The sequence below is a fragment of the Sesamum indicum genome, linkage group LG6 (genome assembly GCF_026168435.1).
Source record: "Sesamum indicum cultivar Baizhima isolate 11 linkage group LG6, ASM2616843v1, whole genome shotgun sequence".
NCBI classification, from domain to species: domain Eukaryota; kingdom Viridiplantae; phylum Streptophyta; class Magnoliopsida; order Lamiales; family Pedaliaceae; genus Sesamum; species Sesamum indicum.
This window is the reverse complement of record NC_142662.1, coordinates 18055872-18076037: the sequence shown is the minus strand read 5'-3', so window position 1 is coordinate 18076037 and position 20166 is coordinate 18055872. Positions and strand designations below refer to the sequence as shown.

Genomic DNA, 20166 nt, shown 5'->3' with positions numbered 1-20166 from the left:
ATTTTGTTTAGGTAAAATTATATCTTCAGTTCCATAAGATAGAGGATTAACACTTTTAGTTCTTTGTTTAACGCAAATTTTTAAATGGTTTTAAATATAGAAAAATTAGACACATTTAGTCTTATGCTTTACGAGATTTTCAAAATGATATCAAAATTGCAAAAAATTGATACATTCAGTCCCATAAATCCCATAAAACAGAGGGCTACATATGTCGAGTTTTCTCAATTTTTAGATTATTTTTTAAAATCCTGTAAAATAAAGGATAAAACGTGCCGAGTTTTTTCAATTTTAAGACCATCTTAAAATTTTTATAAAATAAAGAAATAAATATATTGAACTTCCTAATTATGGGAATAAAAATATAATTTTACCGATATTTTTATTTAATAATACTTTTATAAGGAATAAGATGCAATTAACCGAGAGAAAAACCTATTGAGGAAGTAGAAGTAACATGCCGACAAATAACTGATGATGATCCAAAATCATATACATTAAGAACAAGAAAAATGTAACTATTGTGATATTGTAAATGAGTAAATTATTTTTTTAACTCCCTATATCTTTTAAAATATAACAACTTATCCTCCTGTGTTTTTTTTTTTTTTTGTAGAAAAATAATTTATTTATTTGCAATATTAATACGGGCTAAATTGCATTAAACTCTATTAAGAATTATGTTTAATTCATGTATGAGATATCAGTTCCCAAATCAATTCTACTTTTATTTTTAAAGATAAAAAATAAAATAAATTGGCTATGAATTAATTGGCTACTTTTATTTTTTTAAATAGTAAACAAAAAATTATAATTAAAAATAAATTTTAAGACAACCCTTATAATTTATCCAAAATAAAAAACACAAACTCTTGTTTTGACCATGTAATGGTGAATCATGAGCTCCACCACACCACCCCACCCCCTACTCTCCACCCCACCTACCTCCCATGTCTGCTCTACTTTTCTTCCTTAGACAGTTCTATAAAATATTGCAACCAAACACCACCCACACCCTTTTCACCTACTCAATCACCACTCCATCTTCTATCTATATCTCTCTATATATACACACACACACTCACTGTCCCACCAAGAACACACATAGTAAACACACGCAGTGGGCGAAAATGGAAGGGAAGAACTTCCTTCGCTGTCTCTTCTTCATCTGCAGCGTAGTCTTACTCCTGCTCTTCACAGCCTTCAACTTCCCCACCCCACTCTCCGACAAGTCGGAGCTGCTCGAGTGCGCCACCAACTCCGCCTGGTGCACAGCCAAGAACCGCATCCTCCGCCACCCCAACCCCGCCCCGCTCCGCCACGACCACACGGCGGACGTCCCCCACCACCCCCTCGACCCGCTCACCATCCAGGAGATGAACAAAGTGCAAAAGGTCATCAAATCCTTCTTCGGGAAATCGGTCTACTCCGTCCATTCACTTGTCCTGGAGGACCCCGAGAAGCAAGTGGTGCTCAAGTGGCAGAAGGGGGATCCCCTCCCGCCACGGAAGGCGTCCGTCATCGCACGCGCCTCCGCGAAGAACTACTTGCTGACGGTGGACGTGGAGAGCGGGGAGGTGGTGGAGCACGACACCAGCCACATTTCCGGGTTCCCTCTGGTGACCCTGGAAGATATGCAGAACGTGATATTCGCGCCGCTGTCCAACGCCCATTTCAACCGCACGATCTTGGAGAGAGGAGTTGATCTGAACGATGTCGCCTGCTTGCCTTTCTCCCCCGGATGGTTCGGTAAGAACTTACCTCCCTTATGTAATTTTAAATTTTACTTGGACTGATAATTAAATTATTGTATTTAAAAAATACAAATTTAATAAAATAGAAAATACAATATAATTAAAATGAGAAATTAATTCTAAATTATATATTTATAGTTTAGTAAATGATCGTTTAATTTTTTTTTTTTTAAAATAGTTGATAGTGCTCGATTAAATAAAATGGCCGCGACAGTATAAATTAATAATTTATTGATGTTTATTTTATTAAATAAAATATAGAATATGATCTAATTATACATAATTTATTGATGTTTATTTTATTAAATAAAATATAGAATATGATCTAATTATACTGTCGCGTCTTGAATGCTGCATAAATCATCATGTTTATTCAGCTTTCGATTATTAACAGACTGTCATTTTTATAATAATTCATGAATAAGGGTGGATTGATATGACCTAATATAGATTTATATTAATATTTTTAAGAAAAAATAATATTGATAAATTTAATTTTGGTGAATGAATATTGAAATGATGAGGTTGCCTTTATTTATGTAGTCAAATATGACTTTTCGGCCACATAAAAGGTTGCCCCTTTTTGTCTTAGAATGAATGAATGAATGATGAATGGGATGGAGTGGAGTGGAGATAATATTTTATTTTTGTGAAATTGCATTGATATGTCAAAAGACATAAATTCTTCTTAAATTATAAATATTCCATATAAAGTTATAGTTGTAATAATAATCAGGGCTAATTCTATTTTGTCATTTCAATTACGATCGTTTTTACACGATGGTATTTGAATTTTTTTTTTTGCCAACTTGCTATATAAATTTTACGGAATTTTGAACATTGTTACTTATAACTTTTTTTAACAAAGTCTTTTGTAAAAAAAATATTACACTTAAAGGGCGATGTGATGTGATATTTTTTATATACATAGTATGTGATATTTTTTATACTAGAAAAATCAATAAAAACACGGTCATATATTGCAAAGTTGAGACGGTAAGTTGACACAAAAAAATAATCGGATGATGAAGTGTAAAAACGAGCATAGTTTAAATGGCGAAAAATGTAATTTTTCCCAATAATTATACCCCATAAATACAAAATTTACACAAACATCCATTGAAAATATTACACTAACACCCCTTAAAGGTGTAGCTGTAATTTTGTAAAACATTGCATTAAAACCCCCTCAAGAGATATAGGGATCGTTTTTGTAATTTAACTTAACTCTGGGGTTGTTAATCTAATTTACCCTTGACTTTTGTACAGCTTAACATGATTGTTGGTGTTTTCTTGGGATTGGGATTGTGTGGATGTGTTGCTCTGGAGACTGGAGCCCTCATTAAGTCACTGTCAATAGCAAGTGGATTTCACCAATTTGCTATTAAATTCAACAAAAAGTCAATCTGGAATACTGTACTTGCTTTTATTAAGATTATTTTTTAATTTAAGTTTTAAGGGCTAATCGTACTTGGTTCTGTTAAAATATTTTTTAAGATTTTGATTTAAAGGGTTGATGGTATTTGATATAGATAAGATTATTTTTTAATTTAATTTTAAAAATTAATTATGTTTAATTTGAGTAAGAATTTTTTAATTTTAATTTTAAGGGCTAATCATATTTGGACTTTTTTCAGTTTATTTTTAAGGGCTAATGTTGGTAGTTGGAGATCATAGTACATTGAGTTTAAATTAGTGTCTTATTTAGCAACTATAGACATCAAGACCTTGTTTATGATAGCAAATATAGTATAGTCTAACGGTAGAAAAAAATTACTGTTGACTACGATTATTGGCAATGGATTGAAGTTGTGGTAAATAATTATTATTAATTATGTTTGAATAAAAAGTGATGCAAACTTTTAATTTATTCACTATAAAATTATTTTTGTCATTATTATGAATCATGGCTTTTAACCATTATAAATGTATTAATTTCACTAAATCACGATCATCTTTATGTGGTTATAGTCAATGACTTTTTATTACGGCTATTAAATTTTGATTAAATGTTATATTTTTTGTAGCGCAAGAAGTAGGCTATTGATTATAATTTATTGGGTTGATTAATCAGTTGTCTTTGGATGCAAGATATGTTTGAAAAGTGCATGAATTTTTATTTATCTTGCACTCATGTCTCTTCTTCTACTTTGATTTGATCTCAGGCAAGGCTGAGGATGGAAGAAGACTGGTTAAACTAGAATGCTTCACCATGAAGGACACTGCAAACTTCTACATGAGGCCTATTGAGGGCATCATTGTGATCACAGACTTGGACACTAGTGAAGTTATTGAAATCATAGACAAAGGGAAACACATTCCGATACCCAAGGCCGCTGGCACTGACTACCGGTTGTCGGCCGAGAACGGCGGGGTCATCAAGCTCCCCAACCCTATCTCCATGGAGCAGCCCAACGGCCCCAACTTTGTCGTAGAAGACGAGCATTTGGTGAAGTGGGCTAACTGGGAGTTCCACTTGAAGCCTGACCCGAGAGCCGGAGTCATGATCTCTCGTGCTAGGGTTCGTGACCCGGAGACCGGAGATTTGAGGAATGTGATGTATCAGGGGTTCTCGTCGGAGCTGTTTGTCCCCTACATGGACCCTGAGGAAGCTTGGTACTTCAAGACTTACATGGATGCTGGCGAGTACGGGTTTGGACTCCAGGCCCTCTCCCTTGACCCGCTCAATGATTGCCCGAGAAATGCCAAGTTTATGGATGCAATTTTTGCAGCTTCCGATGGCACACCGTATGTTAGATCAAACATGGTCTGCATTTTTGAGCGGTATGCGGGTGATGCTGCTTGGAGACACACCGAGAGCCCGATTACGGGGAAATTGGTAAACACCAACTTCTATAACTATTGCGTTTAAGTTTATACCTGTTTGTTACCTATATGTACTAACTAGAAAGTTCATTTGTTCTCAACAGATTCTAGAGGCGAGGCCGAAGGTTTCGTTGGTCGTGAGAATGGTCGCATCGCTCGCGAACTATGACTATATTGTGGATTGGGAGTTTCATGCTGATGGATTGATCCATGTTAAGGTTAGGACATTCTAATCTTTGCATTGCTGTTGTCTTTGTTTGTTAATAATAGAAAAAGCCATGAATAGGTTCTTCAGTCATGAGTCATGATCCTTGGACATTTCGCCAAGGCCCACACATAATTTTCATGGGATAAGTATCATAACTTTCCATTGTTAGAATAAGGGTGCAGACAATGTTGTCACACTCATCAATAATTGTTGTTTGTCTAGCTTGTAGCAACTAGTCTTTCTGTAAGAATAGGTGAGTTATATTTACCTTAGGACAGTATTTCGTCTGCCCATATCCGATGAATGATATCTTACTTTAACTACCTTAAACTAGCATGCAGCATCAACATGTACAGGTATTTGAATACTTTAGTTGACGATCGTTTAACGTACTAATGTAATAATCGTTCCCCAGGTCTCACTTACGGGCATAGTGATCGTCAAGGGCACGTCTTATGTCAACATGAACCAGGTGAAAGAAAACGAAGATATCTATGGAACCCTCTTGGCGGACAACATCATTGGAGTCGTCCATGATCACTACATCAACTTCTACCTCGACATGGACATCGATGGCTTGGACAATTCCTTTGTAAATGTTCATCTCCAAAGGGAATACACCCATGGAACGTCGCCTAGAAAGAGCTATATGAAAGTCAACAAGACCGTTGCAAAGACGGAGAAAGAGGCCCAAATCAAGTTGAAGTTGTATGACCCATCTGAATTCCACGTGATCAATCCGAACAAGAAGACCAAAGTGGGCAACCCAGTCGGGTACAAGGTGGTTCCTGCTGGCACGGCTGCTAGCTTGCTTGACCCTGAGGATCCTCCGCAGAAGAGGAGTGCATTCACCAACAACCAAATTTGGGTAACACGTTACAACAAGTCGGAGAAGTGGTCCGGAGGGTTGTTTGCCTACCAGAGCCATGGCGAGGACACTATTCAAGTATGGTCTGACAGGTAAATGGTCTCAACCAACTGCATCTATTACAAGAAAATGGGTTATTTTATACATTGTAATGAATACGACTTAAAAATTATGGTAAATCAATATTATTAATCATGGTTATATAAAAACTTATTTATTACGATCAAGAATAAAGAAGCGTTTTTGTTGAACTCATTGCGATGTTTATGCAGGGATCGGCCGATTGAGAACAAGGACATTGTTTTATGGTACACATTGGGGTTCCATCACGTTCCATGCCAGGAGGACTTCCCAATCATGCCCACCGTGTCATCGGGCTTCGACCTCAAGCCGGTTAATTTCTTTGAGAGAAACCCTGTGCTGAGAATTGCACCTTATGTCGAAAACGAACTACCTGTTTGCAAAGCTGCTGCTTCAGCTTAAGTAAATATTGTTCCGGTCCTCAGGCCTGGGGCATGGGGAAGATGAAGAAATATACTTGGTTTACACGATTAAGCGAGTCGCTATATGTACCGGTGGTGGTTTGGCTCGGACAAGGCCTAATACTTGACATTTGGGGGTGAGGATGAGGAGTGTAGTTGATTTTCTATCTTCATGTGTGGATGTCTGAGCATGGCATTTGTAATTTTTGAGAAGTTCCAACATTTACAATGTCGTAATTTTTTGACTGGGGAAAGGAAGTGGTTCACTAATTTCCACGACAAAGTTGTCTTTGAATCACTTACCACTCTGTGGAATCTTGCACTGACTGTGAGTTCTATACTGAATTTGCAACTGATATAATCTAACTCTAATCAATACTCTCAAGAACAATACATCTGATTTTCTAAATTTACAAAGGAGCAAGAGTACTTTCACTGGTGATGGCAACGTGATCGAGTTTGGGACGGGTTTGTCAAAACTTGAAACTCAACCTGGCAGGAAACTCTTGGGCTGGTGAATCCAGTTTAATATTTTTAAAATATTAAGAAATATATATTTTTTAAAATTTTATAAATATAAAACAATGATACGGGTTTGCCAAATAACATAATTCAGTTAGTTTCATATTAATTTGAATACTTAACTTTGTTGTCTATATCAACTGTGTAGTTAAATAGTTTGGTTTTTCGATAAAATAGGAACATATTGATAAGGCTCCAATGAATTATTTGTAGAATAATATAACGGATTTAATGATGAAAATAAATAATACATGAAGCACAGTTGTGTTTATTTGCGTGAAATTTCGAACAGGTTACCTTATAGTTCTTCCACGGGAAAATGGATCAGTGCACTTGAGTATTGTTGGTTTTCTTGTTTAAACAAAGAATACCCCACCAGCGCGAGAATTTTTTTACCCGATTCAAATCTGATTTAATTAAATTAATCGCAAAAGTATAATGTAATTACGATGTAATTGATCATCTGAATTGTATATTAATTACAAGATAAATGTATTATATTAATAATATAATTAATTTAAATTTGACAAAGTGAAATGCGATGAAACAGCCACACATTGAGATGTGTGTGGTGAGAGAAAGAGTGATGGCATTTGCGGCATTGTGCAGATTGTTTACGGTAGAGCTATCTTTAAAAAAGGAAAAAACTGGTGGAACGATTGGACAAGCTTACTCCAGAGGTCGGAAAAGCCTATGTAGCCCTATTACACACTATCATGGGCTGGTGGGATATCCACTTGGCCCTATATCTAGGCTGTATTTACAAATTGAATATTCGATTAAATGGGTGAAAGATTAATTTCAATTAAATGAATGATAAAAACATTTGGGATTAATTATTAACCGCTTACTTGTATAATTTTGCCTCCAATAACTCGATAGTAATAAGTTAACCGGGAGTAAATATATATTTTTGTTTAATTTTTTTATTATACAGTAATGCGGTAAATTTTGACTAACGAAAGGACTTCTTTATTAGACAGAAACAAATATAAAAGGTGTTAGATGTAAATTTTTAGATTACAAAACATCTATATATATTTTTATCAAATCTCAAAAGAGCAGAGGGTAATTATTCCTTTTCCTGATTTTAAAGGGAGAATTGCAAAACCACTCCCCTGTGTTTTAGAAATTCGGCTAAAACTTTTGGTGTTAAAAATATATGCAAAAAATTTTCTATATTTTTTAAATGTTGCACACGCTGATCTTTTGTCGATTGTCCTTAATGATGTCAATTTTTTTAGTGATTTGCCCGTTTTGCTTGTTTTAGTAGCCATTGATCTTTTCTAATTAAAAAAATAAATGGTTTAAATTTTAAGTAATTTGTAAAATATATTTTTGCATTTATATTGTACACTTAATTATATATATATATATACACACAATTGTACATATATACATAGTCATAATAAAATAAAAGATAATATATATATATATATATATATATATATATAAATACATTATGTATATAACGGGGGTGGGCGAAGAGGACAAGATCGCCACGCCCAACGTACATGGTGGCGACGATGACATCGCCGTAGCTCTAGTTGGGCGACGCCAGCGCGGCAAGAGATGGTGGTGGAGGTTTTTGTTTTGTAAATTATAATATAATAACTAATTTAATTAAATATCTTTTATGCCTAAATATAGTATATTACAAAAATAAATTTTAGTTATTGTAATTCATATATATAATATAATTGAAAAATATCTTCAACACAAAAATTAAATTAAGTAATACTGTTTTTAAAATAAAATCATGTATTTTAATTTTAAAAGCTTATAAATACTATTTAATAATCTTAAAATTTTGATACTTTCATATGTAAAATATGTATATTAATTTAATTTGATGTAATAATATTTTATACATATGGATATTGATGAATAATATTTTTTAAGTATTTATCACACATTTTCTCAATAAAGTATGAAAAATATAAAGATTTAACTAAAAACAATATAAATAGGGGGCAATTTTATCTATTAAAAGAGGATAAGGCCTGAAAATGCATCAAAAAGTTATTCCATTCTCATGTTCAACGCGTGTAAACAATTTTTCACTTTTTTTCGTGAAGAGAGTTTTTTTGACGAGATATATAAATTTAAGAGATTTTTTTTAATTATTTAATTAACACATATAAATATTTAGCAATTTTTCTAAAACACATGAAAGTAATATACAAATTTCCTAATTTGAAATGAGAGGAAACTCGATCCCGACAAAACCTGCCCTGCACCCATAGCTTGCGATTCCTGATATTTATGGTTAATGTTAGAATTGGGCAAGCTTAGTTGAGGTTTTGAGAGGAGGAATATGTTGAAGGACGAGTCATTTAAACACTTTGCCGGGTGTTTATTGGCCCCAAATTTTGTAGTGCCCCCACGTGACATGGCTGCCTCACCATTTTGTCTATACATGTCACTTAGGAATTATTTATTTGGGATAATTATTCTTTTTTTTTTGCGAGATTTAATATAATTATGGGTTGATTTTTTGTAATTCGAATAAGTCATTTTGTTAATTAAATTTGACTGAATTTATTGATATAATTAAAAAACTTGAATGAAAATCGATATTTACCATCGATTGACTTACTGCTGACCTTTTGCAGGTCAAATAAATCTTGTGTAATTGAACTACTTTTATAACAGTGAAAATATACCACATAAAAAATATTAACGCGTGAAGATATATAAATGTAATTTTGATAAAAAAAAAATATTTCTATTCGAAATATAAGTTTGGCATACTCAATCGCAGGCCAAACAAATATGGGTTAAAAGTTGTGATAAATAAATATTATCATGATTAGATAAAATTTATACAAAAACTTAACTAAAATATTTTTTGTAATGATAAATATTTTAGCCATATTCGCAAAACTTATATAACAATCGCTGCGTGACCCTGGTCAATAATTATTTAGTTTTAACTATAGCAGTTAGTCATAATTAATTGTTATATTTCTTCTAACGTAAGGTTGTATCTATTTTTTTTTTTTTTAAATAGAAGGAGAATATTAAAGATAAGTGAATTTGTTGTAGGGAAATTGAAGTATCTATATTTTATGGAACCGAATAATATATGGAATGAGTTAATCAGACAATTTGAACTAAATAATGACAAGTTAAATGGTGCAACTCCATCAAACAATCGTAACAAAAGCTTTCACCCTACAACTATAAATAAAAAGATTTTGTTGGTAATTCAATACGACAAGACAAGTTAAACAATTAAGCAGGTTAGACAGTCAATACGACACACAAGTCAAGTCAAGGCACAGACAATAAGCCAAAACTGTTGTGAAAATTGTGTGATCTGTGTTTACAATCATATTTTAAAATAACTTTATATATAAAATATAATTATCTAAATTATCACAATTACATATAGTAAGGAAATGAACGAAATAAACTTAGAAATTAGAAACACTGCACCAAAGGAGAGTCACGACACTTGTGGCAGACCTAAAGTCATGATTGTCTCCCTACGTACAGATTTTAATAGTTGACCATGATTTTCAGGATAAAACTTCATTAGCTCTCAGTAGTGTCTCATCCCATGTGCACAACCATGAGAAGATTATGAACCAGTCCACTGTCACGTTGCAACAATACAAATACTTGTGGGAGTATAAATATTTCTCAACTCATAAGCTATATAAATTTTATATCTATCAATGTGCCAAATGAAGAAAGCTAATGACCCTTTAAATAGTTCTAAAATTTGACCGTTATAAAATTAAGTGGTCTAATTAAAATCATAATATTTTAATAAATTCAAGTATAAATAGGCCATATAAATATATAAAATATAATGGTCAAATATTTATTAAACCTTATAAAATCACAATTAAATCATTATAATTATGGGGCCATAAACCTCAAATAAATATCAAATTAAACTGGCATATTAAGATCAAATAAAGTGTTGGAAATAATTTGATCATGTAGAAAATTTTAAAGCTTATTTCCGATAAAAACAAACACATAACAAATCAAATCGAAAGTTCTCAGTAACGACGAAGTGTTGCAGCCATGAAGGATCGTTAAGTCGACACTCGACTTTCATTCTTGAGAAGATCCAATAATTACATTTGTGTCACTTCATTTCAAACTTAATTTTGAAAAATGACTTGTTTTAGTAATTATTTCTAAGTTAAATCCTATTAAAAGAATATAATCTATACATACAGGTACAGAATAATAACATTGTTTTTTTTAACTTTATAATATATACATTTGTCATTCTCATTAACATTGAAGCCAAAATACAAAATAGTTTATCAAACTTTTTATGCCGTTGTTTGAGGTGCTTGTTTTAGTTCAGAAAATGACTTAACAAAGTTACAAACTTTTCGCTCGTTACCATGAATTACAAAGCTTTTCCCTTGTAGAAACGTACTTACAGAAACTGTCATTTGTGTAAATGGCAGTCCAAAAAATAGGTATAGTTTTTGCAAAAATTTCTAAAGGATTTATTTGTAATTTTTCAAAAAAATAATAGTGATTTGTGTAAATGATGTTGGCGCTTCTAATAAGTGTATTTATAATTTTTTTTAAAAGAATACAAATACTTTATATAAATATATCAAAAATAAAAAAAATAATATAGGTGCAATTGTTCCCAAACTCTTCAACACATGAGAAAGTGCCAAATTCCTATGTGGAGCAAATACAAAATATCAAACCCTATAACCATATAGAGAATTATGTTATTTGTGCTTTACCAATTGAATTATGGAAGTCTTTACTCATTGAAAAGCACATTTTGTCTTTGTTTCCTCGTCAAATTACTGATGTTTTGAAAACGAAACCCACTCACTTCCTTTCACTTTTTCCTCGGATCACAAATAGGAGATATTTTTATTTTATTTTATATTAATATTTAGTATTTCTCCTATTCAATAATTTATGTGGTAATTATTTAATATGATATCAGAATCAAACTAAATAAGAGGTAAAATTGAACTTTTATTTTAGGGTAAATAACAACGATCTCTCGTATGATTTAACAGAATTATAAATATTCTATTATTATTTGAGAAATTATCAATACTCTTTTGATTTTAAGGGTAGTCCAACTGTTAGTCCAATATGTTAATTCCTATTAGGTTTCTATTAATTTTGTGGTAAATTAACCAAAATGCTCTTGTGAACTATAAATTATAATTTCACTTATTTTTTTTAAATTTTTTAAAATTATTTTTAGTGGATAAGTGGACAATTTTCTTACTATGTTTAAACTTTTTCTGTCCACTTCATCACTTTTTTATTTTACAATATTTATTTTTTTACAAAAAATTAAAGAAAGTTGATAATTTTAGATTTTCATTCAAAAATTATAGAATTTCATTACATATCAAGTCATTAAAAATTTCTCAAACAACAACAAACATTCATAATTATTACAGACCAATCTCAAATAGCTTGTTGTAATTAGAACTTACGTTTTTTTTTAATACACACACTCAATACACTCACACGTCCACCCAAATATTGAACTCAAGACCTTGCGTAGGAAATTTAAGTCTTCCCTAATGAATCCATCCAAATTTAAACCCAATACCTTTTTGTAAAGTTTTTTTAGCCCAAGCGTATGGACTATCCCAGGAGATATTGTAACTTACACTTTATTTTATAGAGTATTTTTTTGCCCAATAAGAGGAACATTGGAAGAACGCTTGCAATTTGATCGTATATAGGAAAAATTCTTATTTAAATCATATTTGATCGAATCAAATTAATTTCAAATCAAGTATGATATACACGTTATGTAATTGATTACTTTTTTTAAATTATAAATTAATTATATAATAAATATATTGTACTTATTATATAATTATCTCATATCGGATCAAACTTGAGCTATAGTATAGAGACAAACTTGCGCAAGATTGGGAGGAAGGGACTAATAAATATGTGACTAAAATATTTCTTCAAAATCACAAACCGCGATATTTATCTTTCTTTCCACAAGTTCCTCCTCTATATCAGTAGCCATAACACACACACACACACAACACAGACTGAGAGAGATGGAAGCAAGAAATCTCCTCCGCTACACCTTCTTTCTCTTCTTCGCACTATTACTCGTACTCTTCACTCTCTCCAACCTCCCATCCCCGCCGTCCAACAAGGCGGAGATGCTGGACTGCGCCGCCTACTCCCCCTGGTGCACCTCCAAGAACCGTATCCAATCCAAGAAACCCGACTTTCTCCAGAAACCCACCAACCCCACGCGCCGCCGCCACTCCGTCGACGTTCCACACCATCCTCTCGATCCTCTCACCGTGACAGAGCTGAACACAGTTCGGAAAATCATTCAAACACTCGACTTCTTCAAGAACAAAGCCTATGCGCTTCACTCCGTAGTTCTCGAGGAGCCGGACAAGAAGGTGGTGCTCCGGTGGAAGAAGGGGGATCCCCTTCCACCGAGGAAGGCCGCCGTAGTGGCACGTGTGGGCGGGGCGTCGCACGTGCTGACAGTGGACTTGGGTTCCGGTGAGGTGACCCGCCACGAGACGGGTCATATGTCGGGTTACCCGACTATGACGGTGGAGGACATGACATCGGTGACGTGGGCCCCACTGGCGAGCGCTGATTTCAACCGGACGGTGGTGGAGCGCGGAGTGGATTTGGCGGACCTTGCTTGCCTGCCCATTTCGCTTGGATGGTTTGGTAAGCGTCTTAATTTTTTTGACTGATGTTTGGATTTCGTTTTACAGTTATTTGTCTGAATTTTTATCATCGCTAATTAATATCATTGGTAAAAAATACGATGAAGAATAATCAATCAAGTTTTTTGAGGTGGAGGATGCAAAATATTAATGTTAATTAAAAATCATAATTAATTAAGAATCACGGCAAAATACTATTTTAAATATTTTATTAATTATGATAAAAATTTAATTCGATCAAATTTCTTTATTGGTCCGTCATTTTTCCTTTTCGTCCCTCATTTTAGTCCTTCATCTCTTAAATGTATCATAATAGTTCCTTATATATTAAAAAGATCCCAGTCTTTGGCTGTTAAGTTTTAATGGAATTTAATTAAATTGGATGAAAGGTAAAATTTAAAAAACTCATGTATTATAATAATTATTTTGAATATTTTGTTTAAATTTCTCACTGCATTTTGAATTTGGCCTTCTCAATAGAAGTTACTAAACAATGAGATTTTCAAAAACATTACCAAATAAAGATTGTAGAACATAACAAAATGATATATGTGTTACAATCAAGTTAGATGATGTCAAAAGGCAAAATCAATTATTTATAATAATGAATAAAGTATGTTGATTCAGATTGCAAATTCTTTTTGTTATATATTTTGCATTTTAATACCTTGACGTAGAATATATATTTTATTTCATTTGATTTTGTTTTGGAATAATTATAAGTTGTTTTATTAATATTTTTATTTTTTTATTTAATTATAACATGATAGTTTTCTAATAATTGGCAAATTATAGAAGTATATGAGTTTTTTAGTCCCCGTAGTGGAATATTTTGTTCATTTTAGTTATAGTCCGTTAAATTTAACAATTAAAGATTATAGTGAGATCTATTTAAAAAATTAGCAGTTGTTATGATACATTTGAGATATTAAAACTAAAATGGGATATAAAGTGAAGATGAGGACAAATGGATAGATTTGGCCATTTAAGTTTTCATGTGTACATTATTGATCGTTATTGAAAATATTGATTTACCATAATTTTTAAATTGTATGATAATAATTAATGTATAGGAAGTGTTTTTCGAAAATTTTTACAGAAGTGATTTTGGTAGAAGAAATTAGAGGTTGTAGTTAAATGTAGACCAAACAAAAACTAATTTAGATCGTGTTTGGAAAAATTTGCACTTATTGTTTGTTAGTAATAATTATATTTTCAAAAAGATTAATAAATTTTAATTTGATTAATATATTTTATATTTAATTTTTGAAAAATATATTAATAAAAAAGATGAATGTTTAATTTAATAATGCTCCCACTAAGTACTATAATTGTGGATTACATATCCAATAATTAAACTTGAATGATTATAAAAAAAAGTATCATTTTATTAATTAAAAATTGCCATTTAATTTATGTTTTTAAATAATATAAGAATAATATAATTAGATAACATGGCAAATAAAATATAAAATTCTGAAATAATAAGTATGTGAAAGTGTAAACTTAATTATTGTTAATTATTTAAATTATTTAAAAACTCCAATATCAACTTTAAATATACAATTTTAAAAAGGGTCAATAGCAATTTATTTCCATGTGATATTGAAAATGAGCATATTACCCCCCCTATGAAAAAAATTTAGTAATTTAACCCCCTATACTTTTTAAAATGAAGCAATTTACCAAATACAGGGAGGTAAGTTGCTTCATGTTAAAAATCATAGGGAGGTAAATTGTTGTATTTTAAAAAATATAGGGAGATAAATCGCTATTTATTTTATCATAAGGGGATAATTTGCTCATTTACAATATCACAAGAGGCTTGTTTTTCCAATTTTAAAAATAATGAGGTAAAGTAGAAAAAAATAATGTTGGATTTATTTACACAAGAAGTCAAACAAGCTTGAAGCACCCGGTAAGGTGCTCCTAATGTTTGGCCTAAAAACATTTTTTTTAGTAGTTTTAAAAACAGAAAATGACATCCTAAACACCTCAAAAGTATTTTTTTGGTATTAAAAGCTGAAAAATGCTTTTTTAAAACTCCCGCAAACACTCACATCAGTCCGTCAATATAATTCACTTTATTTAGAAAATTTAATACTTTTTTTTAAATAATGCAAATATTTTCTCTTATACATACATATGTATATATATTTTCTATTGACTAACATTTTTCAAAGAGAAATGGAAGTTAATGTTATCAACTATTAATATAGTAATTCGTGAAAAGCTGCTTGATCATACGAAATTATAAACTTTGTTATTGGGGTTAATTAGTTTGTCGGAAACGGTAAAAGCGTCAAAAGAAATGGAAAATTAGTTACTGAAATTAGATCTTGAATTGCACTGTAATCGTGTATTAAAAAGGTTAATGATACTCATATGGAAAATGCTGATTATATTGAGAATGGAAAGGACGATTTCAAGGAATATTAATTAAAAATTACAAAATAATCGTGGTTTAAAGAATTTTAATCATGGAAAAAAATTAATGTAAAGAGTCTGGATTTATTCATATAAAATGTTGGATTTAAATTCATGTTATCTTATTTTAAAAAATAAGATGTATATTGATCATCCATTTATCTAGTGTAATACATTTAAAACACCGTTCCAAGACAGCACAATAAAAATTTGGCCAACGATCACAATCTAAAAATAATGATAAATTAATACTAACTATCATAAATTAAATAAATAAAAAATATTAAGTCGTGATCATGATTAATTAATATTTTCATAATATGATCAAAATATTTATTATAATTTTTAGATGTGCTTAATATTTTGATCTCGTTTATCACTAATAGTCATTGTGTAACTATTTGCTATGTCTTTTTTTTTTTTTATAATTTTGATAATTAGTCATGATAAAAGTCATATTTTCTGGCTTAATTATTTTTTATTACTAAAAAAAGAAAATTCTAAAAATATAATTTATTTAATCATATAATATTTTTGTGTTAATTCGTTAACAAGAACCAAGCAAAAGCTGGACACTGACGCGTGTCAGCTCAAATGCTGACCTTCAGCATCAATTGAGGCTGGCTTGGGGCTGCAGGTCAGCTTTTGAGAATTCATTTTATTTTTTATTTTTTTTATAAAATATATCTTATAATAGATGTTGTCCATGAGTTCGAGTCGTGGACAACATCTACGGTTCAATTTTTTTTTTCAAAAATGATTTTTTTCATCAAGTCGTGCATATTGTCCATAATTTGACACAAAAATATTATATGATTTAAATTAATTATATTTTTATATTTTTTTTAGTAATAGAAAAATAATTTTCAAATATCATATTTTCAATATAATTCGATATAAGATTTTAAATAGAGTTCAAAATTAGTTAAAATTCAGTAGTTTGAATTAATAACCTATTTTGAGGTGCGTTGCATTATTAATTATACTAATGAGAAAATAATCCCTCAAAATGAAAATTATTAATTATATGTTAATCGCTTTACAATATTTATTTTCCCTTTTCACCTTTTAATCACTAACCGAGTTCGAGATGTGTTGGAAATTAATTATTAACAAGTTAATAAGATTACTCTATGGCATAGAGTATTAATCAGTGAAAATTATTACTTAAATTTATTTAATAAGATGTGGTCATAAAATTGTCAAATAATTAATATTCATAACAAGTGAGGTAACAAATTCTTACATTTGATTTTGTAGTCCAATTATGAGCCGATGAATGTGGCATGGACCAATAATGTTTTGCTCCGATGGTAAATTTGATGTCCCGTGAACAATTTTAAAATCGTGGTTCAAGTTTCATCTGATTTGTTCAATTTTTTTAATTATATTGACGTATTTATTGAATCGACACAATTTATTGTACTGTACGTATTGTCAGTTCATTGAAATCTTGATTTAATCATGTATTTACCACTTCGTGAAAGAAAAAAAGAAAAAAGATAGAATGCGGTTAGAACTTTGTATCACACGACCTGTGTTCCTTTTAAAATATAAGAAAAATAAAATTGTATGCAAATTCTAATTGGATAGATCGTTGCTATTTTATTTTCCAGGTAAGAGTGAGGAGAACAGGAGATTGATCAAAGTCCAATGTTACTCCATGAAGGACACCGCCAACTTCTACATGCGACCAATCGAAGGCCTGACAGTGCTGGTAGATTTGGACACCAAAGAAGTTGTTCACATAACTGACAAAGGCAAAAACATACCAATTCCAAACGCCGCCAACACAGACTACCGTTTTGCGGCCCAGAATTCCTACCAAAGCCTGGTGAATCCCATCTCCATTGAGCAACCAAAGGGCCCAAGTTTCACCATCCAGGATGACCATTTGGTCAAGTGGGCAAACTGGGAATTTCACCTCAAACCCGACCCGAGAGCCGGGGTGATCGTTTCCCGGGCCATGGTCCGGGATTCGGGAACCGGTGAGATGAGGAATGTGATGTACAAAGGGCTGACTTCCGAGTTGTTCGTGCCCTACATGGATCCTACTGACGCGTGGTACTTTAAGACGTACATGGATGCAGGGGAATACGGGTTCGGGCTGCAGGCAATGCCGCTCGACCCGCTTAATGATTGTCCGAGGAACGCGTATTACATGGATGGTGTGTTTGCGGCAGCTGATGGCACGCCTTACGTTAGGTCGAATATGGTTTGCGTTTATGAGAGCTATGCGGGTGATATTGGATGGCGACACTCGGAGAGCCCGATCACTGGAATGGAGGTACGTATAGTTTCTTATGTAATTTTATAGGGATTAAATACAACAAGTTCCCTGTAAATATACTAATCGGCGAAAAATATTCCCTAACAAAAAGAGAAACGCAACGCTACCCCTCTTATAAAAAACAGGACAACATGGCCACTGATGGGAAACTTGTGTTTTTGGTTTTATGTGCATGAACTATTTGCAAGTAGTCCTATTTGTTATGATTTTCTTTTTTAAATTTCAATTATCCCGTGTACTTTCCGTTCAATAATTAATGAAAAGGCAAGTGGAAGTACTAAAAGTTCCGTCAATTATTGGATGAGAATGCACATAAGAGTTAAAATTGAGAAAAATTTCAACTTACAGGATGTAATGTGAGAAAACCATAACAAATGGGACTTTTTTAAAAAGACCCTAACATATGGGATAAAAAATGTAATTTTCTCTCCACCGAGACGGGAGGCATGAGCTTCTTTTTTAAAAGTTCAGTGGTAATGTTACTTTTTCTTTTAGGGGAGTTTTATGCCTATTAGTGTTGTTCGGAGTTACTTCAGTAAGTTCTAATGTGATGTCCGTTACACAACTTTTATAATCGGCAGATTCGAGAGGTGAGACCGAAAGTGACTCTGGTGGTTAGGATGGCAGCTTCAGTCGCCAACTACGACTACATTGTGGACTGGGAGTTCCAAACAGATGGGCTAATCAGAATCAAGGTAAGTGCCTAATTGGGGTTCTATCAATCATTTTCATGGAGCATTCTTCTCATGATGTAACCTGCCGGTATTGTACATAGTGCTGATATAGTAGTATTCTTGATGCCTGTTGCTGCACCAGGTCGGGCTGAGTGGAATACTGATGGTGAAAGGCACTCCTTATGCCAACATGAACCAAGTTAACGATCAAGAAAGCCTCTACGGCACACTCTTGTCCGAGAATGTCATTGGTGTGATCCACGACCACTTCATCACATTCTACCTCGACATGGACGTTGACGGCTCCGACAACTCGTTCGTCAAAGTCAATCTCCAACGAGCATACACCTCCCCTGAAGAGTCTCCTAGAATGAGCTACTTGAAAGCAGTGAGAAACGTGGCCAAGACCGAAAAAGATGCACAAATAAAGCTCAAACTCTATGATCCATCTGAATTCCATGTCGTTAACCCGACGAAGAAAACGAGGGTGGGCAACCCCGTTGGCTACAAGGTGGTGCCTGCAGGCACTGCTGCTAATCTGCTCGACGTCAATGATCCCCCACAAAAGCGTGGAGCGTTTACAAACAACCAAATTTGGGTCACTCCTTACAATGAAACCGAGCAGTGGGCCGGTGGCCTGTTCGTGTACCAGAGTCACGGTGAAGATACGTTGGAAGTATGGGCTAACAGGTAATGATTAGCGTTGCGTTCTTTGTTTTAGGCCGTAAATTTTTTGTTGTTCTCGTGGCGCTTGAATGAAGTCTTCTTGCAGGGATAGGGAGATTGAGAATAAGGATATCGTCGTCTGGTACACATTGGGCTTCCATCACGTCCCCTGTCAGGAAGACTTCCCCATTATGCCGACGGTGTCAGCCAGCTTCGACCTGAAGCCGGTGAACTTCTTTGAGAGCAATCCCATTCTCAAGATTCCTCCCAATGTTGAGAGTGATCTGCCAATTTGCAAGGCTGATGCTTCAGCTTGACAAGTACTACATTTTTGTGCACATGTTGAAGAAATTAAGGACTTGCATTGTTGTATATAGTAGTTTGTCTATCATAATCAGAAATCAAACACTGCTCCAGGTTAATAAAATGTTTCTAGTAACGTGTGACATTTATAATTCTAAATATTATGGAAGTTTTACTGCTAATAATTGAATTCTCAACACCCCTGCAACAGAAAATATGATCAGAAAGTATGATTGAGCTCTGTATTTTGATTTTCAAAATAAAACTACTTAAACCAATTTTGACCCTCAAAACAATTTTTTTTATCGTCTTCAATTTTTGTTTACCTGTCCTCAAACCGTTTTGACTAATATTCCTTATGGACTATTTATTTTACCTGCCTTCATTTTTTTTACAATTTTTCAAATTTTTTATTTTCTATAAATTTCAGCAATGATAAAATAATAATGCCCATTGTACTGTG

At 32.7% G+C, this 20166-nt stretch overlaps 2 protein-coding genes across 2 annotated transcripts; both read left to right on the top strand.

Moving 5' to 3' along the window:
• The first annotated feature begins 1011 nt into the window (after positions 1-1011).
• LOC105164213 (amine oxidase [copper-containing] gamma 2) lies at positions 1012-6421 on the top strand. The gene is made up of 5 exons (XM_011082824.3): positions 1012-1749; positions 3920-4593; positions 4685-4798; positions 5204-5748; positions 5929-6421. Exons 1-5 carry the CDS (start codon positions 1131-1133, stop codon positions 6137-6139), a joined length of 2163 nt encoding a protein of 720 aa, XP_011081126.2. The 5' UTR covers positions 1012-1130; the 3' UTR covers positions 6140-6421.
• A 6182-nt stretch (positions 6422-12603) lies between these two features.
• On the top strand, positions 12604-19862 carry LOC105164214 (amine oxidase [copper-containing] gamma 2). The gene is made up of 5 exons (XM_011082825.3): positions 12604-13344; positions 17387-18057; positions 18642-18755; positions 18877-19424; positions 19507-19862. Exons 1-5 carry the CDS (start codon positions 12702-12704, stop codon positions 19715-19717), a joined length of 2187 nt encoding a protein of 728 aa, XP_011081127.1. The 5' UTR covers positions 12604-12701; the 3' UTR covers positions 19718-19862.
• The last annotated feature ends 304 nt before the right edge of the window (positions 19863-20166 follow it).

Excerpts from the sequence above, each read along its gene's own strand:
- LOC105164213 (XM_011082824.3), top strand. The coding sequence starts at position 1,131 with ATGGAAGGGAAGAACTTCCTTCGCTGTCTCTTCTTCATCTGCAGCGTA. Across the intron at positions 1,750-3,919 it reads TTTCTCCCCCGGATGGTTCG|GCAAGGCTGAGGATGGAAGA; the intron begins GTAAGAACTTAC and ends ATTTGATCTCAG. Across the intron at positions 4,799-5,203 it reads ATGGATTGATCCATGTTAAG|GTCTCACTTACGGGCATAGT; the intron begins GTTAGGACATTC and ends ATCGTTCCCCAG.
- LOC105164214 (XM_011082825.3), top strand. The coding sequence starts at position 12,702 with ATGGAAGCAAGAAATCTCCTCCGCTACACCTTCTTTCTCTTCTTCGCA. Across the intron at positions 13,345-17,386 it reads CATTTCGCTTGGATGGTTTG|GTAAGAGTGAGGAGAACAGG; the intron begins GTAAGCGTCTTA and ends TTTATTTTCCAG. Across the intron at positions 18,756-18,876 it reads ATGGGCTAATCAGAATCAAG|GTCGGGCTGAGTGGAATACT; the intron begins GTAAGTGCCTAA and ends TTGCTGCACCAG.